The sequence below is a fragment of the Lynx canadensis genome, chromosome A1, assembly GCF_007474595.2.
Source record: "Lynx canadensis isolate LIC74 chromosome A1, mLynCan4.pri.v2, whole genome shotgun sequence".
Lineage (NCBI taxonomy): Eukaryota > Metazoa > Chordata > Mammalia > Carnivora > Felidae > Lynx > Lynx canadensis.
Genome location: NC_044303.2, coordinates 1807995 through 1830584, shown reverse-complemented (window position 1 = coordinate 1830584; position 22590 = coordinate 1807995). Strand labels below are relative to the sequence as shown.

Below are 22590 nucleotides of genomic sequence, written 5' to 3'. Positions count from 1 at the left end.
AGCCAACGTTTATGTAGCACTTAGTATGCACTGGGCCCAGTTTGAAGAACATTTGATCCTGGTCACAACCCTGTTAATGTTACCCCCATTTTACAGATGAGGAAACTTAAGGCTCTGAAACTGTCTTGCGTACCAGGGTCACCAAGCCCATAAGTAATGAAGCATGGATTCAGGTCGAGATCTCCTGGCTCCGGAGACAGTGCCTAACCAGTAGGCTGTGCTACCCTCCGATGTGAGCCGTGTGATTAGTAGCGTCAGGCGTAGGGAGAAACTTGGGACTGTTTTTATACTGGGATCATGCAAAGGTTTTCACGATGATCTTTCTGTCTTACAGCCTCCAAAAGTATGTTCGGGAACAGATTCTGTTAGCAGTAGCGGTAATTGTAAAACGAGGATCCTTAGATAAATCAATTGACTGCAAAAGCATCTTTCACGAAGTCAGCCAGTTGATAAGTAGTGGCAATCCCACTGTGGTAAGTGTGCTATCTGTATTTGTAAATAGTTAAAATTTTTATTCTGTATTTTGCAAATAACACAGCAACACTAACGTCTACATTAAAGAAAAAGTGCACAGTCTGAGAATCGAGCAGTTTTCATTCATCCGTGTTTTCTTTTAGTCCCTTTTTATATGTTTACATACTCTAGATGTAATGGACTTTGTTTTTTCGTTTGATTCTGTTTTTCCATGTTGCCAGTGTTCACAGTCATCGTTATAATGGTGTAAAATACTATAAGCTAACAGACCGTAATATATGCAGCCATTTCTTTTCCTCCATTTTCATAAGCCTTCGACAACTGCTAGTGATAATAGAGATGTTTGAATAAAGTGACACGTAATGTAACGGATTATTTCACGTTGCTACAGTAATGAGCCAAGGTATACTTGGACTACCTACCAGGTGTTAAGTAAACAAATTTGGGAACCATTGTCCGTGATGGAATTACTCTGGAGAGCCCGTTTCCCCCCCTTTCAATCTCTTGTCTGCCTTTTGAGAACTAGTCATGCCTAGGAGAGTGACTGGTGGTAGTCTGTCTTCAGAGTTGGAGCTGGTGTTGAGTGATCAGCTGTGGCCCTGGGGAGAACTGTGGACTGTTAATCAGCTGAAGGATATTGTGGGATTGGAAATGGTAGTACCTGGCTATCCTGATTTTCAGGTGTTAAATCTTTAAATGTTTTGGGTAGTTTTTTGCATTCTCCCAGTTTCTTTTCTTTAATCATTTGGAAGATACCTGTGTGCGACTGTGCACCTTACAACTCTTTATGAATTACTTTACATCTTTCAGTGGCCCCTCAGTGAGCGGTGTGAGTTTAATAATTAACTTGACGGTTTGAGGATAGGTTGCAGGTACATTTTTGGAGGAGCCCACGCAGCGTCCCTTCATTTCCATAGTGTGTGGGTCCTCCTGCCCCGCACACCTGTACCACGGGCAGACCCACACTCTCCTCTTTCTCTAGCCATCTGCCCTCCAGTCTGGCTGATGTAGGAGGGTCTCAACCGAGGGACCAGAGAAGCGAGTTGTCAGGATTTTGGACCTTCCTCTACATACCCAAAGTATGTTTGGTTTTTCCTTTGGAATATGCCAGGGGTCATATATCTATTCTTTTTTTCCTTGTCATCTTTATTGAGGAATAATTTACATGTATTACCGTATCCATTGAAGATGTACATTTCTAGGAGTCAAGATACAGAACATTTCTTTCTTTAAAAAAAAAAAATTATGTAAGTACTCTCTCATATCTAACGTGGGGCTCGAGCCGACAACCCTGAGACCGGAGACCCAGTCACATGCTCCCCCAGCTGAGCCAGCTGGGCGCCCCAGAGCATTTCTATTCCTGTTTTGATTTTTAATTGTACAGATACTGTGTTGTTTGCCATTTTGGTGGCAGATTTCTTCAAGAGTACTGCTCTCCGATAGAATTTTCTGTTTTGATGTGAATGTTCTAGATCTGTACTCCAATATGTCACCACTGTGCCAGGCACGTGTGGCTTTTGAGCATTTGAAATGTGGCTGGTGTGACTGAGGAACTGAATGTTTAATTTTAATTTCTTTTTTAACTGAAATTCAAACAGCCATACATAGCTAGTGGCAACCATATTGGACAGTGCAGTTCTAGGCGCTTTGATACTCTGAAGGTCCAATTTTTATGTCTGTTTTGTTTCTGTTTTTGTCTTTTTCACTTAATCTTCGTATTTAGTTGTTTGCATAAACTAACGACTTTAAAAACGTGCATGTTTTGGGGCTCCTGGCTGGCTCAGTGGGGCAAGTGAGTCCAGATCTTGGGGTTGTGAGTTTGAGACCACGTTGGGTGTGGAGATTACTTAAAAACTTAAAAAAGAAAGAAAGTAAAAACGTGCATGTTTGAATCATTGCGTTTTAGGAGTCATTTTGGCTTTGTTTTGTGTAGTGAGAAGCTCCCTTGAAAATAGTCCTCAAGGTTCCGTTTAAAATTTTTAGATAAAAGTGATTGGGAAGCTACTTTTTACTTCTGTTAATCTTGTGTTAGTAGGCATGGTATCCATTTCTGATGAAGAGCTTTGCTCTTGACATGCTGATGCCTCAGGGTTGCCTACATCAGTTGCATAATGGCAATCTTGTCATTTGCATGGATTTTTGTTAGATTTGTTGCCTGATTAATGGCCATGGCCAATGGTGGCTGTCGTTGATGCTTGAAGGAAAAGCAAGTGGAGATAAGTAGCCAGAAATAGTAGGGAAAAGGTTTGGAACTGAGGCTGCTACTGAGAGATGTTATCCTAGCCCCTTACTGTTCTGAATCAAGTTACTCTTCCTATTTTAGATTCTGCTTAAGGACATATTGTTTCATTTGCCAATCTGCAGTAAAGGAGTTTGCTTCATTGTGGCTGACCAGGATTTAAACTTTAGGAACTTAACTAGTAATTCTGAGATCTGTATGTTTATGACTAACGCTCTTTCCCTGGTTAGTTTGGCGATCACATCAGCTGGGATTTCAGCGTTAAGGAAGAATTTCTGTGGCTTGTCCTCATCCCCCACAAGTAGCTTTATGGCTCCGGACGCAGAAGGCAAAGGATCAAGAGTCCCTTGCCTCTCAGGAATGAACACATTCTCAGGAATTGTGTTCTTCCCTTTCTTTCCCCTTGGGTAGTTTGACCCACCACAGAAAGTAGTCCCAGTGCAACCTGGCATTTGGATCTTTTGGAGTCACTGAAATAACTGATGTTTTGACAATGATAGAACAGATGTAACTCTTGAGTTAGAAAAGATTTTGTTCTGTTCACAGTGCATACACTCTGAGAATAGTGGATAAATTTAATATCCTCATGAAATATTCCAAAACAGAAAATTTTTTTTGTTTTAAGTTGAATTTCTACTAGCAGGGTTAAGAACTTTTATAGTTGTAGAGAATGTGTAGTGGGAGATAGAATTTAATTTCAAGATTGCTGGATGAATTTACATCGGGGAGCACGCTGAAACATTTAACTAGAAAAGTACTTTCATGTTTACACAGCAGGTGAAATGCCCGTGTGGCAAAAGGCCACCGCGTGGCCGTCCCTACTTGTCCTTGCCCAGCAGCTTGAAACTAGCTCATTCGGCAGATCTAAAACAATGAGGTTACGGATCAGTAAAACATTTTGCTATGTATACTTCTCTGTTTTCTTCTGAGACCATTAAGTTTGTGGGAATGCTTTAAGAATGTACTTAAGATTTTCTTAGTCTCAGACATGAATACCAGTGGGAGAACGTTTGATTTAAAAGAGTTTGAGAGAGAGTTGGAGGGGAAGAGAGAGAGGGAGAGGGAAAATGAGAGAGAGAGAGAGAGAGAGAGAGAATGAATGAATGAATGAATGAGAATGAATTCCAAGCAGACTCTGCACTGTCAGCACAGAGCTGGATGTGGGGCTCAAAGTCACAAACCATGAAATCTTAACTGACTGAACCATGCCAGGTGCCCCTGAAATTTTCTTTATATGGGTGATTTTAAGAGAAGAGATTTTAAGAAGAGATAAATGACTGATGGTTTTCGACAGATGGAAGGGTTGACCTTATGAATTACTAAGTTAAGTAAGTAACTTTACCATCATACCTCTTCTAGAATAATGCTCCCATCAACCTTCGTTGGTCAGAAACTGTTTGTAGTCTGGCTCTCCCTCTTCCCTTTCTAAGAGTGTATTTTTTTGGTGGTCCATCCCCTTGTACCAGCGTAAAGTACATGTTCAAATAAGTTTAGGGGCAGTAGAGTATAATAGAACACCGATTCTGATTTTGGATTCACATTTAGGCATAAATCCCATCCATCTCTGCCATTTACTACCTTACTAACTTGTACAAATTATTTACCATCTCTAGGCTCTGCTTTACTAATACTGTTTGTAAAAGAAATTTAATAATGTCCATGTCTGGGGCTCCCCAGATGAGGCAAGGCAGTGTTAAGTGCATTTAGTGAGCATTCAGTGAGCGTGCGTTTCACCTCTGTGGCAGCCTAACACCCTTTGGCTTATAGAACTTTGGGGCACACGCTACATTACGTCACTTCTTTTTCTGTCAGGTAATATTTTAAGTATTAAAATCAGAAGAAAGTGTTCATGCTTTTTATTCATGAGTGGAAAGTGCAGTTTTTAAAAATACATGTAACATAATAACTTTTCGTTTAAATGCTTTAAGTTTCTTACAGTGTTTGTTCTTCACAGATAGTTTTATGGGAAAATATTGATTCATAAAGCATTTCCTAAGGAGGTTATATTTTTAAATACGGTACATTTTCCAGGTATCATGATATATTTTCAGAGTAATTGTGTTTGTGCAATTATTAAATAATAGTCGTTTCGTGCGTGTCTTTGTGGACAGGCCGTTTTCCTTCTGTGGTTATAAAAGTTGCCGTGGTTACCTCGTCATACTTCGTACTAATGTCAGACCCACTCTACTAATTTGAGAGGGATAGAAATGGAGACTTTACTTCCTAAGAAAATTAGCTAAATTTTTTATTTTAAATTAACATTTAAGCTGAACTTTTCACCTATTTCACGTTTATTTCCTTTGAAAGTACTAGGCGTATATTAAATCACTTTTAAAGCTCTTTAATTTAGTATTTAAGCCTCTTGTCTTCCTCTTTCCTGTGCTAGAGAGAAGTGGGTGAGAAATTCACTTGTCTACAGCAGTGCTGCCCCTGGATGTGATAGCCAACCTAATCTCTCTTATCACAAGTCTCATTGATGTTTGCTTAGAAGAGCAGCTGGAAGTCTGCTTTATGTATGGCAACCTTTCATAAAGTTTATTCTTGGTAATAAATCTCCTGGGGTAAGAGCCAGGCTATTATAAGAGACAGTCCTCTCTCTGAACAAGAGTATTTTATTTTGTCAGCTGGAGTTAGTGTTTGAATATCTTGTGCTTGTGACAGTAAGCTGATGAGTAAGGCAAGCCATTTCTGAAGGGTATTTTTTCACTGTCATGAAATTAATGGCTTTCACTAGAAATGAGAATGCTGCTATAGGACTTGTAATGCGAAGACAACAGTTACGTTAGTGAATTGTGAATTTCCAGTACTTAAGTGAAAGAAAACACACTAAACCTCATTTATAACTTTGAGACCTCATTGAATGTCTTCTATTTGTTTTACATATTTAAATTTTCATTTTGAAATTCACAAGTGCTAAAAGAGTAGCGAACACATCATGGATTGGTTTTCCACTTTCCTTTTGTTAATAGAGTGTTAGGCATAGAGGTAAGTGTTGATTCATTAATCCAACTAAGATTTACTGAGCATCTACCACATCGCTTTAGTGATGCTTCAGTTATGGCTTTCTTTTTTTTTAATCGTTAAGTTTTCTTGTGACTTTAATTTCGTAGAATGTAGATAATCAAGAAGTGGGACCAAAAAAGCCAAAAAAGGTGTTTTTTATGATAATGATAAAAATACTGTTGTTTTACCTTCTCACGTCATAAGCTGCTACATATATATAATACTTTTACCTGCATTATCTAATGGGAACCTTTGGACAATCCTATGAATTAGGTGGGGCAGAGGGTGTTAACCCCCCTTATAGATGAGAAAACTGAGGCCAGGATAGATGAAGCGGTTTGCTCCCAGTTACTTGAGGTGGTAAATTTTGCACCATTAGAACCCATATTTTCTGACTCCTTTGTCAAAACAGTAAGAGCCTTGGACTAAGCCTCCAGAAAGTCATGTAGAGTCTTTTAATTTAGAAGTGCTTCTGAACATAGTTGTAGTACATTTTCTTACTTGGTTTCTAACATGTTGCAAACGACGATGATCAGTTCGGGACTGCTCGTTAGTGCTGGTCAGATTGCTGCCGCAGTGAGTGGTGGACACCAGCAAAGAAACCGGAGCAAACTCGAAACAAAACGCACTGACTCCGGTGCACTTTGTCAAGGGGCGTAAAGCCTCGTACACTTTAGTAGATAGATTCCAAGTCTTTACCTGATTACAACATCATAGAACAATTGCCTTAGAAATAATAATTTTGGGAAAATTTACATGGAGGAAGTTGCATTAAAAATGTTTGCTGGGGGGCACCTGGGTGGCTCAGTCGGTTGAGCGTCCGGCTTTGGCTCCTCAGGTCATGATCTCACAGCTGGTGAGTTCAAGCCCCGCGTCGGGCTCTGTGTTGACAACTCAGAGCCTGGAGCCTACTTTCGATTCTGTGTCTCCCTCCCCCTCTGCCCCTAACCCACTCGCATTCTGTCTCTGTGTCTCTCGAAAATAAATAAACGTTAAAAAAATTTGTTTAAAAAAAAATGTTTGTTGGCTGTATTTGGAAAATTAACAGATGTTAACTTAATTCTCTATAATCTGGGATAAATGAAGCATTGCTCTGTTAACCTCTTGCACTTCTAAAATTTGTACTAATGGTATTTTATACTGGTCTCATCGCTGTTTGCTTTGGTATGACAGTCTTAGTATACTCCTTGTCAATCAGCTTTGATCTGATTTCATTGAAATTCACCACTCTAAATTATTCACAACAGCTTTTGTTTCTGACCCTCTTAAGTATCAGAGTCTCTGTCTCAAGCACAGAAAGAATGTCTAACCCTGACTATGACAGAGTGCAGAGAGGCAGCACTTGAGGGTACTGATCAGTAGAGGGGGAGTTAAGAGGTAATGCACTTGGGATGACCATTGAGACCGAAAAGTCTGAAGGGAGCAGACAGGGACCTTCTACAAGGGTAAGAAAAACAAAAATTTGTGATCTCTCAGAGGCAGATTTGATGCCGCCCCCCCCCCCCCTCCCTTTCCTCTGTTTCTTTGTCCTGAGAAGGAGCTGTCCTCGTTTTTTCCCATAGGATTTCAGTTTTGGCTTGCTTCCCTAGCTGTCTTCATTACAGTGCAATGCACCTACTGTGAAGGTAACTTGACTGTAATGAGACTTGATTGATAATCAAACACTGAAAATGAGGAACCATATTGGGAATTGAGTCCTGGGCACTGTGATATGTGGTCTGTGAATAGGGAGAAATACTGTGTTGACATGTGTGGGAGTGCTTCGTTCTCAGTGCTTAGTTAACCATCGTTCTCCAGGAATCTCTGTTAATTTGACCCCATTGAGCCGTAGTGCTATGGGATATTGAATGTTTATGATGCTAATCTCAGATCCTTACAGGACTTCCAGATTAAGGAGCAGTAAAACAAATCTTTTAATGATGAGACTGTCTTACTGAATTATGGTTCTTTGAAAGCTGGTAATTTTAGGTACGTTAACACCAGAATATTTGGTTTCTGGTATACTTGTAACCATGCTGCATAATTTATTTTTATGTATTTCTTATGTCTTTGGCAGCAATTTGAAAAGAACTTACTTTTAAAAATTTGTCTTTTTATTTCAAAAGTATAAAGTGGAAAACAATACATACAGGTTGCTAGAAATGGCATATAAATGATGTATACCTATGTATTAAAAATTAGAAAGCTGTGAACAAATGTTTACAGTAATAATCTCAGGATGGTAGGATTGTGGGCAGCTTCCTTTGTACTTTTCTGTACTTTCTAGTTTTTCTAAGATTAAGATCTTTTTATGGGAAAAAGTTAAAAACAAAATATTCTTATGTTCGGAGAACTGAGTCTATATATAGTAAGACTGTTTTATTCTTAATTATCATGTGTTAAGAATATACTTTCTTTTATGGGTGAATTTTACTTCATCAGTGGGAAAGTTTGCTGTCTTGGAGAGATGGTCTTTATTGCCACTCACGAAGCCTTCCCATCCCACTGAGGGCTCCTTGTTTGTGTCATGAGGTTGTAGTTAAAAGACTTATTTTTAAAACGTCTTCCTTTTTCTGAGCAGCATTAACCCCAGAAAGTCCTCAGCTCTCATTGCTCCTGCCCTTTTTCTTCACTCATTTTTTCCTATCTTGACTTAAAACACACGCGTGTATTCTTAGGAAGTGTTTATTTCACATAAAAATGAAGCTTCATCGTGAGCATGTATTTCATTAATTAGAGTTGTGTTATTGAAAATTTGAATGTGGTCATAGTTTGAAAATATGCCATTTTGTGGTGAATAGAGGTTGACACTGACAGTTTGTGGTAAATTACTTGTGGAAAATTACACAGGTAATAATCTATTTGTAAGAGTGATAAGTTTGTGTTTACTGAGAGCTTCTGGGTTCATAATATCCTATTCGCTGAAATCTGACTTAGAAAGGAGAGAAAAGCCAGGGCTGGAAGATAGAAAATATAGGATGTTGTAAAATGTTTCCAGAATCAGGAGCCATGTAATCCATCGTGTTAGATCTCTCTGCGCGCTAATTTTTTGCTTTGAATTTTATTAATTTGAATTTAATACCTACTTTCCCCCACTAAAGCCTAGGTATATTTAAAAATCTTAAGTTTTTAAAATGTTCATAGTTGGCCCCAGTGTTGTTTAAATGTATCTGTGAGGTTTTGATTGTTGGTACTTTAATCGTCAATCACCATTTTAAAAGAAAGCCATATTTTAAACTACAGTTTTTTTTTAACTAAAAAAAGAAAAAAGAGGGAAGGTACAAGATGAATTTCTAAGATCCCTTTAATGTGTAGAATGAAGTGAGTATGTGCCAGACTGTGTTCTCTGTAAGAGGCTCTTTAGTGCTTGGTTTCTCAGACCAGGTTTCTTCCTCATATGCCTGGGGCCATGCAGAGGCAGTTAAGCTTGTACGCTTCTCTTGATGATTTGGGGAAGGGAGGACGTTTTTATAATAAAAGAAATGTATATCTTGAAGTAAAGTTACAAAGAGAGAGAGTGTGCGTGTGTGTTTAAACTAAACCGGGCGTATTAAGAGTACTTTTACCATTGTTGAAGGCAGCTTGGTCTGTACCCGAGATTCCCGAGGGAATTTGCATATATTCTCTATTATTAAGCTTCCCTAGTGTGGAAAAGTCTAAAAACTGCTTGAATGTATGAGCTAGTGTGCCATCCATAAATATTAGTTATACAGACATGCATGTTTATTTTAGTTGAGATAAAGAGGCAGATAGGAATTTAATTCTTTTTACAGTTTTTAGAGGAAAGTCTCAGACATGTACAAAAATAGACATAGAGTATATTGGTCATCCATGTAATCATCCTTCATTCAGCGTTAGCAAATGTCAACTCATGCCATTAGGAATTTAATTTTATGTATATTTGCTAAGATTTGCCAAGATAAGCATCTGTAAGGTCAAGGTACTGACATCAGAAGCATTTCTGAACAAAGATGTTGCAGTTGGTGGGCGGGTAGAACTGTGTTCAGCTGTTGTATAAGCTCGCATAAATAGTATCATCTTGACTTTAATCTTTCGGTTGTTCAGAGGTAGTGTGCATATTTCTGTTTAACCCCTGGAAACTTGCCAAAATAATTTGTATCCTCTCCATCCTTGGCACCTTGACTCTAAATCTAAATAGTCTATGAATAAAAGCAACAAGTCGATATTAGGAGCCTGTTGGATAGAGCCATTAAGAACGACCATCTTCAGTTTTCATTTAAAAAACTTCTGTGAACTATTCCATTTAATGTTCTGGATGCTATAAAATCTGTTGCATTTTTCATCTGTGCACTTTATAGACATGAGAACATAGACAGATCTGGATTCAAATCTCAGCTGGCCTTAATTACTTACCTCTCCAAATCTTACTTGTTCAACTGTAAATGGGGATATGGATTGTTGTGTGAAGTGAATGAAGTGATCCATTCAACATTGATAATCTTGAAATGTCATTTGCACTCTATGATTGAATACATGAATGTCCCGAGTTCAAGTCATAGATGGATTTGTATTAACTGAAGTTGATTACTAGGCTACTTAGAAAGAAGAGCTATCTTTACTTTGTCATGTCTAGTTTTCTGACTGGTAGGTGTAAGATCTAAAGATAGAAAATGTTCTTTAAACAAATGCTGTATTGAAGCAAAACATTGGGAGAAAATAATGCCTTACAGTTGTTTCTTATCAAATAATTACAGCAAACTTTGGCCTGTTCTATTCTAACTGCACTATTGAGCGAATTCTCAAGTTCAAGTAAAACTAGCAACATTGGACTCAGTATGGAATTCCATGGCAACTGCAAAAGAGTTTTTCAGGTATTGGTATTTTTGTTTTTACGTTTTATTAGATTGTTAACACAGTCTTTTCCTAATGGAGTAAGAACACTTATTTTGTCTAGTTGAGTGATGGCCTCTACTTGAAGATTTGTGTTGCAATTTCATAGTATTTAGTAAAGGGTAAAGGATGGGATAGGATAGAGACTTGGTGCACATAGCTAACAATTTAAGATTTCTTGTTAATTCTAGTCTTTAAACAAAACAAAAAGGAAATACCGCTCCAAACATCCTTAGATTAGTTATGCTGTTCTTACTGCGTTCAGATACAACTAATTCAATTGGTAGGACTCTGCTGGCCTTAAAATAGGCCTGGCAGAATGCCAATGAGGGCCATGTAGTTAAAATGTTATTGCAGATGGTGTGGGCTCTTTGTCTCATATGTATTGTTTGGCTCTGAAGTAAAGCTATGTGAAGGCATTGGCTTAAATCCGAGGGCTCTGCACCAAAGCAACTGACCCCCTCCAGCTCTGTAGTAGCTGTCAAAGACTCGACTTCTCGAGCATTTGTATTATAGTAGATGCGTTCCGACCGGTGTCACTGGAAAGCATACTGTGCTATAAATTATGAGCAGGCCTAAAAATGGAAAATTTTCTTAAGGAGGTAGTGGTTTCCATCGAAAATTTTAGGGGTTTTGTTTGTTTTGTTTTATGGTTCTTAAATGGGAATACATTTTGAATAAGCTTTTGATCGAAAAATACGTGTGATTTATTTATTACAGGAAGAAGACCTTCGTCAGATCTTCATGCTAACAGTTGAAGTTCTTCAGGAATTCAGCAGGCGGGAAAACCTCAATGCTCAGATGTCTTCGGTATTTCAGCGTTACCTTGCCCTCGCCAATCAAGTCTTGAGCTGGAACTTTCTTCCTCCAAATTATATCCTTTTAACAACTGAATTGTGGTGATTTTCATAGATTACTTAATTATGGCTAAAAATGTTTTATCTTTGCAGGTTTGTAAAGCACATTGTTGAAAGAAAATACGCTTTTTTTAGATATGGAATTTAATTTTTTTCTTTTTATAATATACAATGTAGTGGACGACTTACAAGATTTAAAATTTCATTCACAACTTTATAGAAAGGAGTTCAATAAATGAAAGCATTTAGTGGATAGTGGGGCTATTGCTAACTAAGGAATAGCAGTGTTTCTTAGGAAGGAAAAGGAAAAAGGTGGGAAGCGCATTTCTATCAAGAAACTGAATCATTTTCTCTGTGTAACATGTAATTACGTTGGATTTTTTTGGCTGACCTTAAAGACTAATTTTTCATGCTCTAATTTGATTTTTATGGATGACGGTATTGTTCAAGTGTGGATAACAAGGTAAGTAATACGGTTATTCTTTGGTGACCTTTTTTAAAATAAAAATCTCAAACTTTTATTTCTAGCTAATTATTAGTAATATAAAATAAGTTTAAGTGAGTTACATTGTAGGTACATATATCTGCTTTTTAAAAAAATCAGTTATTGAAGTAGAGAAATTTGTATTTTATAAAGCAGGTTCTTAGTTTAAGGTTTATGATTTGCTTTCTAGAACATTTACTGCCTGTTGATAGATTGAAAGCAATACTATCTAGTGTCTCTTAATTTTTTCATAGCTGAATCAGACAAATTCTTAGCTGATGTTAGGCAGATTACTTAAAGTCTCTGAGTCTCAGTTATTCCAAATATAAAATGGAGATATGGATAGTTAAGTGAATTTAAGGTAGTAATACATTTAAAACTCTCAGGAGTTGGCTACTATTTATTGAGCTTGTAATAGCTTCTTTGAATAAAGAAGTTCATCAGCTAGCTGTCTGCATTATGCTCTTTTTTTCTTGATCTGATATATAGGAAATCTAATCTGTTGTATGTGTCTTTAATCAGTCTCCTCCTGGGGACCTGGATGAGGGGGAGAGGGAATCTGTTTAGGAGAAAAAAGACGATAAGCAAACAGGAAATACGTATTCAGCCGTATCAGAGATTTAGGATGAGACCCCTCTTTATCCCAACAGAGCCGAGGGTTTGTTACATTCACATACATAGAGATCACCAAATGTTTTTGGCTGGTAAAATTTTAAATTTTAAAGGGGTCAGGTAGGGTGAAGTACAGTGTTTTCTTCTATTTTCAAGTTAATACATTCATGTAGTAGAAAACTATGTGTTGTATATAGGGTGTTGAGTCTGTGACTTAGACCCTGAGTTCTCCAGTTTTCTTTCCCCAAGGCAGTCCTAGTGAGCTGCTGCTTTATGGGGCAGAGCTCACAGTGACGGTAATTACTTTCCCTTTTTGTCCTTGCTCTTTAATCATTTTTCTACAAGTAATTTATTTTATGTCTTCAATATATTCTTTTTGGGGTTGTTAAAAGGCACATATTTTAAGTTTGCTTTTTTAAAAATTTCCCCTTTGAGTGTTGCAGTGTAAGTTTTGCTCCAGTTTTTGTTAGTAAGAAAAGGAAAGATGTTGAAAAACTTAGAGACAGATTTAAAAAGTAACAGACCATATGGAGCTATCAAAACATTAATTATAAATGTAGGGAAAATCAACAAAAGTTACACTGCATATATCGGAGCCAATTTTAAAGTCTCTGCGTTAGGGGGAAATGTAGTTGGCTGAAGAGTGACTGTTTTGTAGAGGGAAACAGTGCTCTGGGAGTTTGGAAACAAAGTTTGTCTAAAGATACACACACATAAAATATTTTTATAAAGTATTTAGATAAAGCTTTGGAAAACCTGTCATCTGAAAAATAATAAGCACAGCTACAGTGTTCCCAAAGGAGATAAGTCCTTGTTTAAAGAAAAGTAAGTCTTCATCTTGACCTTTGGATATTCTACTTCGTGACTTACAAATGAATTCTTTCGTGAGCGTAGTTCGCATAGTCGCCATTTGTTGGCTCCCTGGTCCTTCCTTTAAGTGGGTTAGCTTTAAGTGTAGGGGAAAGAGCATGGCGGTGGAGTTAAACTAAGCTACATTTTCAGTGCTAATTAAACGGAATCAGTTTCATGGAATCCAATTCTGATATAATTTCTAATCTTGGGAATTTCTTGGTGATCTATTCAGTCAGTGGGGAGGGAATTGGATATTAAGCTTTGTACCTTTAAGAGGGCCTATAGAACAAGTTTAACCTAGTTATATGTATTAAGTGGATGGCTTTTTAGAAATGATTTATCTTTTAAGGTAGATGAGTAGCAAGTGGACCTTGTAAAATATGTATCTTGTAGCATATATATATATTAAAAAATATATTTTTTAATGTTTATTTTTGAAGGAAAGAGAGACAGAGCATGAGTGGGGGGAGGGCGGAGAGAGAGGGAGACGCAAAATCTGAAGCAGGCTCCAGGCTTCAAGCTGTCAGCGCAGAGGCTGATGTGGGGCTCGAATTCACGGACCGTGAGATCATGACCTGAGCTGAAGTTGGATGCTTAACAAACCGAGCCACCCAGGTGCCCCTGTATCAAATATATTTGATCATTTGCAATGATACATGTTAAATGAGGCTGTATTAAGTTGTCAGTATCAATCCTTATTCATAATTTTTTATGATTTGCTTCTCTTTTGCATCTTTTTATTTTGATGTAATTCTAAACATTCAGAGATAACTGTAAGAGTAATTCAAAGAATTGCTGTATGCCCTACTACCAAGATTCACCAGTTGAAAACATTTTGTCCCCTTCTTTTTCTCTCTTTCTGTCTCTATATATACATAATTTTTTGTTGTAAAGATGTGCCACATTTTTTATTTATCCATTGATCAACTTATTGACGGGTGGTTTCAACTCTTTGGTTACTGTGAATAATGCTGCTGCTGTGAGCATTCATTGTAAGTTTGTGTTTGGACTTATGTTCTCATTTCTGTGAGATATACCTAGGAGTAGAATTGCTGGATCATATGGAAACTCTGTGTTTAACCTTTTGAGGAATTGCCAAGCTGTTTTCTGGAGTAGCTGTACCATTTTACATTCCCACCAGCAGTATATGAGCGTTCCAGATTCTCTACATCCTGGCTAAGACTTCGTAATCTGTGTGTCCATAGCCACCCTGTTTCGTACGAAGCAGGATCTCATTGTGTTTTGATTTGCATTACCCTGATGGTTAATTTATTAAACATTTTATGTAGGTATAGGCCGTTGTTTATCTTCTTTGGAAAACTGCTATTCAGATCCTTTGTCTATACGTTAATTGGTTTGTCTGTTTAAAATTGAGTTGTAGGGGCGCCTGGGTGGCGCAGTCGGTTACGCGTCCGACTTCAGCCAGGTCACGATCTCGCGGTCCGTGAGTTCGAGCCCCGCGTCAGGCTCTGGGCTGATGGCTCGGAGCCTGGAGCCTGTTTCCGATTCTGTGTCTCCCTCTCTCTCTGCCCCTCCCCCGTTCATGCTCTGTCTCTCTCTGTCCCAAAAATAAATAAACGTTGAAAAAAAAAAAAAAAAAGAAATCTATTTAAAAAAATAAATAAATAAAATAAAATTGAGTTGTAATAGTTCTTTTATATTCTGGATACAAATCTCTTAAATACACGATTTTCACGTATTTCCTCCATTTCTGTGAGTCGCTTTTTACTTTTTTATGTTGTCCTTTGAAACACAGAAAATTTGCATTTTGATGATGTCCAATTTATTTATTTTTTCATTTGTTGTCATATGTCAGAAATCATTGCTTTATCCAAGGTCATGAAAATTTATGCCTGTGTTTTCTTGTAAGACTGGCTTCTTACATATAAGCTCTTATATTGAAGACTTTGATCCGTTTTGGGTTAAGTTTTATGTGTGATGTGAGATAGTGGTCCAGCTTTATTCTTTTGCATGTGGATATCAGGTATCCCAACAGATGTTTGACCATTGATTAGAAAGGTAGAAGAGGTGGGATGCGGGGTGCGGGGGGGGGGGGGGATCAGTTAGTTAAGCGTCCCACTTTGGCTCAGGGTATGATCTCACAGTTCATGAGTTTGAGCCCTGCGTCAGGCTCTGCTCACAGCTTAGAGCCTGGAGCCTGCTTTGGATTCTGTGTCTCCCTCTCTCTGCCCCTCCCCTGCTCGTGCTCTGTCTTTCTTGCTCTCAAAAATAAATAAAACATTAAATAAATAAATAAATAAATAAATGTGGAAGAGGCTGGGGAAGTAGGAAGTACCTGATATATGTCATGGTGGTGAATGATTACTGTGTCTGTTAATGTGTAATTTAGTTGCCCTAACATCAGTTTTTAATTTGGAATACCAAAAGAATTGATAGGAGAAATTATTCATATGAATAAATGATCTATAGGGTTAGATATGCATGCTCAGCCTACCAATTTTGTATTTAGTAGGCATTACATAAATATTTGTTGATAAATGAAAGGACATGCTTATAACCTGAAATATATATTAGGTTGCTTGGGAGGAAATTTTGAGTAATTGACTGCTGAAGCTTTTAGAAATTTCTTACAGAGAAATGTGTAAATTATGACCTAAAAATGTTATTGTGAAGCCAGTGGACACTGACTCAACAGTGGAGCTAAGATGTGCAGAGAGATATTAATGAAAAGAATACACGGATTGAATATTGAGATATTTATTAGTATTTAAGTCTGTTAGTCCTGTCATAATTAATTTGCAGTGATCTCGGGTCAAGATTAATGTGCATACAGGGTTTCGCTAAAGAAATCCTAACTCTACAGCAGGGGTTCTCAGTTGGGGTGATTTTGCATACTTGGGACATTTGGCCATGTCTGGAGACCTATTTGGTTATCACAACTAGGGGAGTGCTACTTAGGCAACTGGTAAGTAGAGGCCGGGGGTATTACTAGACACCCTAGAATGCATAGGACAGCTCCCACGAGAAGCAGTTACTGTGCCCAAAAGGTCAATAGTGACCCATACAAAAACTTCTATGTGAATGTACTTAGCAGTATTATTTATAATGGGCAACAAGTGGAAGTGACCCAAGTAGCCGTCAGCTGATGAATGGATAAATGTGGTTTACTCACATAGCAGAATATTATTCATCAATAAAAAGGAAGGCTGGTACTGATACATGCAACAAAATGGATACACCTTGGAAACATCATACATCTTAAGTGAAAGAATTCATTCACAAAAGACTGCATGTTGTAGAATTCCATTCGTAGGAAATGTTCAGAGTAGGCAGGTCTGTGGAGACAGACAGATGAGTAGTTACCTAGGGCCAGGAGGTTGGAGGAAGTAGGAGATGATGGCTCAAGTGCATAGAGCTCCATTTTGGAGATGAAAGTGTTCTAAAATTATATCATGGTGACAGTCGTATAACTTGAAAAACCGTTGAGTTGTACAGTCAATGAGTAAATTGTGTAGTATGTGAATGAAGTCTCAAGTCTTTAAAAATATCAGTCATGTCAAGGGTTAGAAATCGTGCCATACGGATCAACTGCCTGTTGTGAGGGTAAGTTATAGAGGGAGATTAAGGGTGAGGATAAAGTTTTGGGAGATATTCCTGTTATGGAGCCACTGAAGTAAAGGGAGTGAGAAAGATCAAAGAGAAGCAGAGAAGATCAGTGGTAGCATCTTTGGCTCCAACAGTAGTAAGAACCAGGAAGAGGCAAAAGAGATTGAGCAGGGCAGTGGGCAGTTTAGATAAGCAGAGGGGATAACCAGGTGAGTAGTCTGGGAAGCAAAGATACGTGGGCGTTTCAAAAAATAAAGGTAACAGACATACTCTGATACTGACAGGGAAGACGTAGATTGGGTATCAGGACATAGACAGTCATGTGAAGAGCTGTTTATGCATTGCGCAAAAGCCATTTCAGTGAATGAGTAGTGATTGGTCATTAATGAGGTAGAAAGTGTAGATATTCCGTAGACCATGAACTGTGAGGAATGGAATGAGGATTTGAGACACTTGAACCTTTGGTTTGAGTTTGTACTTTGTACTTTGGAGAGATGAACCTATTTATTGCCCAAGGGAAAGAAGTCAGAATTGAAGCGAGAAAATGCGATCTTACACATACTAGATAAGCCAATGATGTGGATTTTTAGATAGCCTAGGATGCAGTTCAGGTAGTGAGGAAGATAGTAAGCTTTAGGGTGCATGGCATGCCTGCCACCATGACCCAGGTTTCTTAGCTCTCAAATGCTGTTTTGACCAGCTTTGTCCAGGTTTGTTCAAAAGTAGGGAGCAAAGTGGTAGACATCAGTATCTGATAGAGTCAAAAAAAAATTTTTTTTAATGTTTATTTATTTTTGAGATAATGTGAGAGAGTGTAAGCAACAGAGGGCAGACAGAGGGAGACACAGAATCTGAAGTGGGCTCCAGGCTCCGAGCTGTCAGCCCAGAGCCCGACGCGGGGCTCCAACTCACCAACTGTGAGATCGTGACCTGAGCCGAAGTCGGACGCTTAACCGACTGAGCCCCTCAGGCGCCCCACTGCTAGAGTTTTTAAGTGTGTGTGTGTGTGTGTGTGTGTGTGTGTGTCTGTGAGAGAGAGAGAGAGAGAGAGAGAGAGAGAGAGAGAGAGGATGTATAAAGCCATTATGAAGTTTCTTCTTCAATTCTTTTTTTTTTTTTTTAGTTCTTCCCCAAACTGTTCTCTATTTATACTGGTATTATACACTTTAAAAGGAAAGTCGATCTGTAAAGTCATTAACCAGTGTATGAAGTAGCTGTATTATCCTTCCAGGTATATTTCTGCTTTACAAGAAACATATCCAGGAGGAACCAGCCAGAAGAATTTCTGACTTCAGGCCATTAGAAGGAAAGGTTATGTCGAGAGTAGTCCTTCAATCTTAGGTTACGATTGATTATGCTAAATTATGCGTTCACTATACTATAATATTTTGAAAAATATTTTGTAGTTGAACTTTGAACTTGGTAGTTCTTATATCTGTTTTCTTGCCCGTGATATCCCCCTAATGACTTGCAGTTATTATCCCATTATTCATACTGTAGTTACATATAACTACCAGAGACAGTAGGGCCTTTGGCTGTAGGAGACAGTTAACAAAACTGATTTTTGATGTCAACCTGCAGGTGGTTGGAGAGTGAACAAGAGGATGCCCACGAAGTTCTTTGCTTCTGCATGAACAGGGCTGTGCAGTTTTATTTTCTCTTCGTGAGCCCATGGATTTTTCACTTACTACTTTATGTAGTTTGAATCCATACAGGAGCAGGGAGGAATGGATTGAGCAGTAGAAAAAAGTCTCCCCAAGAGGAAGCTTAACTTTTTAACTCTCTTAATTGCTTAGTAATTTAAGGCCACAGGCAACTTAACAGTCGAACCCTGTGTGCCAAGAGCAGGGTCTTTTGGTGCCCCTTTGGCTCAGTAAGTTAGATCATTTATGTAGGTGTCTGTTGGGCAGATCTGACTTAATTCCTTTAAATGCAGGATTTCTCATTAGAAAATGACTTTCTTTAAAATTACTTAATTATTTATAAAGGAATCCATTGAGTTCTTAATTCCGTGAACCGTCTAGGTTATCAGTTCCGTAAATTCTTAATGAATGCCGCTACTTACATGGTAATCCTGTGCTCTGAAGTATCGAGTTTAAGATTGTATTATTTGCAGAATGATATTGATGGGAAGATGGTAAAGAGCTAGCCACTAAATCCATGTTTTTTCCCATGTGTTAGGTTTGAGTGAGTAGTGAATACTCAAGAATTACAATTGTATATAGGGTTTTTGTTTATTAATATCTACAGTAAATTCTTGAAGGCCTTTCTATGCATTTTAATTTTGATGGCAGGGTTTTTTCATTGGTTTTAGAAAGCTGTGGTTTAGAGAGAGCATTAAGACCATGTGGGTTTAATCTTTTTATCGGTTAAGTAAACTGCTTTTGCCATGGGTAGAACTGTACTTTCTACCCTGATCATTTGTCTTTAGCAGATTTGACCATTATTTGCACTGGGAAAAAAAGTGTGTGTGCGAATCTGTCACCAGTTAATGCAAAGTCACTGTTCTACTGACAGTGGGCTGATAGGGTGATCTTTATATATGAAGATTACACAACCACCCACCCTAGACAGTTCTGGTGGATATACCAGTGATTAATATTATTATTGTGATTCTGCAGCTCAGCCTTGAATCGGATTTTTAAGTTGCTTGTTAGAGGGAATTAGGCCTTTTCTCTCTCTTCACATCTGTTTTGATGGCTAATCCTACACTAGGATAGGTAAGTAACCAACATATTGGAATGGAATGCAAAAAAGAGCTAGATAACCTTTGAAAGTTCTCTGCCCTAACCACCAAAACATTTATCCACATCTAAATGTGTAGCATTAACTGTATGAAAGTAGTGGAAATGTAATCTAATTGGGGTAAACATGATATACTATAGTCTTTTGCATTTTTAATCTTAGGCGCGTGCGCTCTCTCTCTCTCTTTTTAACATTTATTTATTTTTGAGAGACAGAGTGTGAGAGGGGAAGGGACAGAGAGAGGGAGACAGAGAATTCGAAGCAGGCTCCAGGCTCTGAGCTATCAACACAGAGCCTGACTTGGGGATTGAACCCATGAACCATGAGATCACGACCTGAGCCGAAGTCAGACTCTTAACCCACTGAGCCACCAAGGAGCCCCCAGGCTCTCTATTTTTTAATCCACTGAGGATAGTAAATATTCCTCATTATATATCAATTTCCTTCACAAAAAAGAAGGAAGTGGGGAATTGTCATATATGGAAGACTTTAACATTTTAAACCCATGTTTATAAGTCATCTAAAATGTCTACTTGGGGGGCGCCTGGGTGGCGCAGTCGGTTAAGCGTCCGACTTCAGCCAGGTCACGATCTCGCGGTCCGTGAGTTCGAGCCCCGCGTCGGGCTCTGGGCTGATGGCTCGGAGCCTGGAGCCTGTTTCCGATTCTGTGTCCCCCTCTCTGTCTGCCCCTCGCCCGTTCATGCTCTGTCTCTCTCTGTCCCAAAAATAAATAAACGTTGAAAAAAAAAATTTAAATAAAATGTCTACTTGGTACATTATGTCTTGTGGTTTCATTAAAAGTATTCTTGGGGCACCAAGAATAGAACATGTAACTTTTTTTTTTCCTTAAAAATAAAAAGCTTTTTTAAAAATGTTTGTTTATTTTTGAGAGAGGCAGACAGAGAGATAGAGTGCTAGCAGGGTAGGTGCAGAGACAGGGAGACACAGAATCCGAAGCAGGCTCCAGGCTCCGAGTTGTCAGCACAGAGCCTGATTCGGGGCTTGAACCCACAAACTGCAAGATCATGACCTGAGCCGAAGTCAGAAGCTCAACTGACTGAGCCACACAGGTGCCCCCATGTGACTCTTGATCTTGGGATTGTGGGTTAAAGCCCCACATTGGGTGTAGAGATTACTTAAAAATAAAATCATTAAAAAACCAAAGTCCTACAACTGTATTCTTAATTGAGGATTCATATTTAAAAACTTAAGTTTGGGGCGCCTGGGTGGCTCAGTCGGTTAAGCGGCCAACTTCGGCTCAGGTCATGATCTCGTGGTCCGTGAGTTCGAGCCCCGCGTCGGGCTCTGTGCTGACAGCTCAGAGCCTGGAGCCTGTTTCAGATTCTGTGTCTCCCTCTCTCTGACCCTCCCCCGTTCATGCTCTGTCTCTCTCTGTCTCAAAAATAAATAAACGTTAAAAAAAATTTTTTTAAAAGAAAATTAAAAAAAAATAAAAACTTAAGTTTGGAATTTTAAAAAAAAAGATACATGTGGACATAGCATAAATTTTGAGACCTAAGATATATTGTTTTTTTAAAGGCATTGTGATATAATTCACATACCATACAAGTCACACATTTAAAATGTACAGTTAAGGGGCGCCTGGGTGGCGCAGTCGGTTAAGCGTCCGACTTCAGCCAGGTCACGATCTCGCGGTCCGTGAGTTCGAGCCCCGCGTCGGGCTCTGGGCTGATGGCTCGGAGCCTGGAGCCTGTTTCCGATTCTGTGTCTCCCTCTCTCTCTGCCCCTCCCCCGTTCATGCTCTGTCTCTCTCTGTCCCAAAAATAAATAAACGTTGAAAAAAAAATTAAAAAAAAAAATAAAATGTACAGTTAAGTGTTTTCTTTAAAGTTTACTCAGAGTTGTGCAACCATCACCACCATTGATAGAGGGAATATTTATCACTCCAATAAGAAACCCCATAGCATACCCTTTAACATTCCCACCCTGCATTCCCACTCACCTCCACTCCCTTTTAATAGCAACTGCTAATCCACATTTTGTCTCTATAGATAATTGTTATTCTGGATGTTTTATTTATTTATTTATTTATTTATTTTTTTTAATTTTTTTTTTTCAACGTTTATTTATTTTTTTGGGACAGAGAGAGACAGAGCATGAACGGGCGAGGGGCAGAGAGAGAGGGAGACACAGAATCGGAGACAGGCTCCAGGCTCCGAGCCGTCAGCCCAGAGCCCGACGCGGGGCTCGAACTCACAGACCGCGAGATCGTGACCTGGCTGAAGTCGGACGCTTAACCGACTGCGCCACCCAGGCGCCCCCTGGATGTTTTATTTAAATGGAACCATACAGGGGTGCCTGGGTGGCTCGGTCTAATGTTAAGCATCTGACCTCAACTCAGGTCATGATCTTGAAGTTCGTGGGTTTGAGCCCCACGTCAGGCTCTGTGCTGATGGCTCAGAACCTGGAGCCTGCTTCGGATTCTGTGTCTCTCTTTCTCTCTGTCCCTCCCCTGATCACGTGCTCTCTCTCTCTCTCTCTCTCTCTCTCTCATTCTCTCAAAAATAAATAAAACATTAAATAAATAAATAAATAAATAAATAAATAAATAAATGGAACCATACAATACGTGGGTTTTTTGTCACTTTTATGTGGCATGTTTTTGAGGTTTATTCATGTTGTAGCATGTATCAGTATTCCATTCCTTTTTATTGCCAAGTAATATTCCACTGTGTGCATAGTACTGTTTTATTTCTCTGTTCATCTGATCAGTCGATGGTCATTTGAGTTCTTTCCATTGTTTTAAAATAATTTCCAGTACAAAATGCTGCTGCTGGGAACATCTTTTTCCATACTCGTGGATGTATGTTTCCATTTCTCTTGGGTGTATATGCAGGAGTGGAATTACTAGGTCATATGATAACTGTTACTTAACATTTTGAGGAACTATCAGACTGTTTTCCACA

The 22590-nt window shown here is 38.6% G+C and overlaps 1 protein-coding gene across 4 annotated transcripts in view; it reads left to right on the top strand.

Annotated features, from left to right (window-relative positions):
• Positions 1–22590, top strand: part of XPO4 (exportin 4) — a 113857-nt gene that overhangs the window by 39795 nt on the left and 51472 nt on the right. For all 4 annotated transcript variants that reach the window (XM_030307578.1, XM_030307554.1, XM_032591784.1 and 1 more), the window contains 3 exons: positions 335–473; positions 10411–10527; positions 11267–11420. In XM_030307578.1, coding sequence (XP_030163438.1) covers positions 335–473; positions 10411–10527; positions 11267–11420 — 410 coding nt within the window. The remainder of the gene's footprint in view (positions 1–334; positions 474–10410; positions 10528–11266; positions 11421–22590) is intronic.